At 35.4% G+C, this 2,639-nt stretch overlaps 1 protein-coding gene across 1 annotated transcript in view; it reads right to left on the bottom strand.

Moving 5' to 3' along the window:
• The window catches only part of CIR1 (corepressor interacting with RBPJ, 1), a 64,816-nt gene that overhangs the window by 57,476 nt on the left and 4,701 nt on the right, over positions 1-2,639 (bottom strand). Inside the window, exon 2 of the mRNA XM_012650687.1 lies at positions 903-997. Coding sequence (XP_012506141.1) covers positions 903-997 — 95 coding nt within the window. The remainder of the gene's footprint in view (positions 1-902; positions 998-2,639) is intronic.

Here is a 2,639-nt window from a genome sequence, read left to right on the forward strand (position 1 = left end):
TCCTTTATTAGAATTTCTTAAAGGTTGAGAGAAACTACGTTTCAGACACTTTTACAGGCCTCTACAACAACATTTCCTGTCTTGCATGAAGTAGGTATTCAATACAAGTTAACCGGATTGAATAAAATTAGTGAGAAAGCTACTTAGGTGAAACTGAGTTTCATTTCTTTAATTCTCCTCTCAATATACATATTTTAAAGAGCAACAATAGTTTAGTACTACTTTGCTTAAATTCCATATTTTGATTAAAAAAATAAGACTTTGTGGAAAATTTACTAATCTGTTCTAGAGTTTCAAATGAAAGCAAGTGTTCTTTAACTCAGAGCACAGTCTATGTAATTAAAACACCACTACTCAGTTGCTTGATTAACCAAAAGAAACCAGCTTCAGTGTTAGATTTGCAACATAAACATAAAATCACAAATAGCTAAAGGGCAGGTACCATGCTGAAAGAAACCAATGAAGAACTCCTGCCATGATCCTGCTACTAACAGAATAATGACATGCATGTCAAATAAAGACACTTTTCTTCTTGAAGGTGTCCTATGCATCTTTTCATTTGGGTGTATGTTAAAGAAATACCTCTGTAAGAGTTCTCAGTAGTTCATGTATAGACATATATTGTTCTTCTAAGCTTTGCCTAATTTGAGCCTTCCTCACAGACTGTACATGAATGACGTTAATCTATATTTTATGTGAATTATGGGTAAATCTGGAAAAAGTGGCCATCTACAGGTATAAAAGTAAAGTATAAAAGTAAAGAAGGTAGTTCACAGGGAAAGAACAAAATCTTATCATTGGGGCATTCAATCCCAAAAAACTAACTTAATATATGATTCACTAAGGAATCATTCTCATAAAATTGATGATTCTAAAAACACCAGCATAGTAGAATTTCTTACCTATTATCATATGATTCTTGTTCTTTAAGATATTGTTGCATCAATTCTTCTTGTTTCTTCTTATCATATGATATTTTCTGTTCTGCCATCCATACCTAAATTAGTGAAGTTAAAAAACATAAATTAGATAGTTGGATTTAAATTAAATAGAAGTCTGCTTTTCTTTTGTAATAAAATATAAAATGCTATTGTTTACAGTTTACAACATAACCTGACTTGGTCATAATGATATCATCACAAAAATAACACCTAAAGATCTGACTCAGACCTTGATACAAGTTCTTAAACCTAACCATTCAAAAGAGCTAAACTTTCAGGCAAAAATGTCAAACTTGAGAACCATTCTGAGCATATGTGGTACAACAGCTTCTTATGCTTAGTCTCTGCATTATTTCAGAGAACAGAACAAACATCTCTCTACATGGAATATGTCGGGTAGATAACTCTTCAGCATATGGCACAGTCAGTGGGATTAAACAATGGCCCTGCATGCCAGTGGGTGTCACTGACACCCTAAGAGAAATGGAAGAGGAAGAAGAGAAAAAAGAGAAAGGAAATAAAGAGTAGTCATAGAAAAAAATGAAAAGACAAGAGAAAAAAACAGTTAAGACAGAGGTGTATCAGATATTCTGGAGTAGCTCAAGGGCACAAAGACCACAGGCTAACTATGTCCCTATGTGAAATCCTCAAAATCGTAAGAGTGGTGAAGGCAGAAAGCCCACATAACCTATGCAAATACATTTAATCATGTTACTTTCAGGTTTAAAAGGTATTAATACCTCCCCACCACCTTTAAAATAAAGCACAAAGTGTTTGACAAACATTCAACATAAACAGCAAATCAAACTTTTCTCTTTGAACATGCTAGGTTTTAAGAATGTAAATTTGGCCGGGCATGGTGGCTCAAGCCTGTAATCCTAGCACTGTGGGAGGCTGAGGCAGGAGGATCCCTTCAGCTCAGGAGTTCGAGACCAGTCTGAGCATGAGCAAGGCCCTGTCTCTACTAAAAATAGATAAAATTACCCAGGCATGGTGGTGTCCCAGCTACTTAGGAGGCTGAGGCAGGAGGACCGCCTGAGTCCAGGTGTTTGAGTTTGCAGGAAGCTATAATGATTGCCACTGCACTCTAGCCAGGGCAACAAAGACTCTGTCTCCAAAAAAAAAAGATACTTTGCTAAGGAAAAAGCAGGACAAGATATTACTGGCACAGGGAACAACTTAGGCAAAGGCATAAAATGGAAAATAAGTAGTTTGATATTACTATAGCATAAAACTGAGAATAACAGTAGGGGATAGAGGAGAAATACAATGGAGCCAATTATTAATACTTGGACTTAATCTTGTAATATTTTAATAAGGAGCTGAAAGAGATCAGATTTTTGCTTTAAAAGACTACTCCTATGTAAACTTATATCCATACAATGAAATATTACTCAGAAATAAAAAGGAATACAGTGTTGATACATGCTATACCATGGATGAACTTCAAAAACATTATGCTAAGTGAAAGAAGCCAGTCACAAAAGATCACACATTGCATGATTGCACTTATATGAATGTCCAGAATTGGCAAATTCACAGAAAGTAGATTAGTAATTGCCTAAGGTTGGCAGAGAGGGGAGAGGGTTAAAGAGAAATGGAGAGTGACTGCTAACAGGTATGGGGGTTTCTTTTGGGGGTGATGACAATGTTCTAAAATTGTCTGTGGTAATAACTCCATGAATATATGAAAAACCA

The sequence above is a fragment of the Propithecus coquereli genome, unplaced genomic scaffold, assembly GCF_000956105.1.
Source record: "Propithecus coquereli isolate 6110/MARCELLA unplaced genomic scaffold, Pcoq_1.0 Scaffold34, whole genome shotgun sequence".
NCBI classification, from domain to species: domain Eukaryota; kingdom Metazoa; phylum Chordata; class Mammalia; order Primates; family Indriidae; genus Propithecus; species Propithecus coquereli.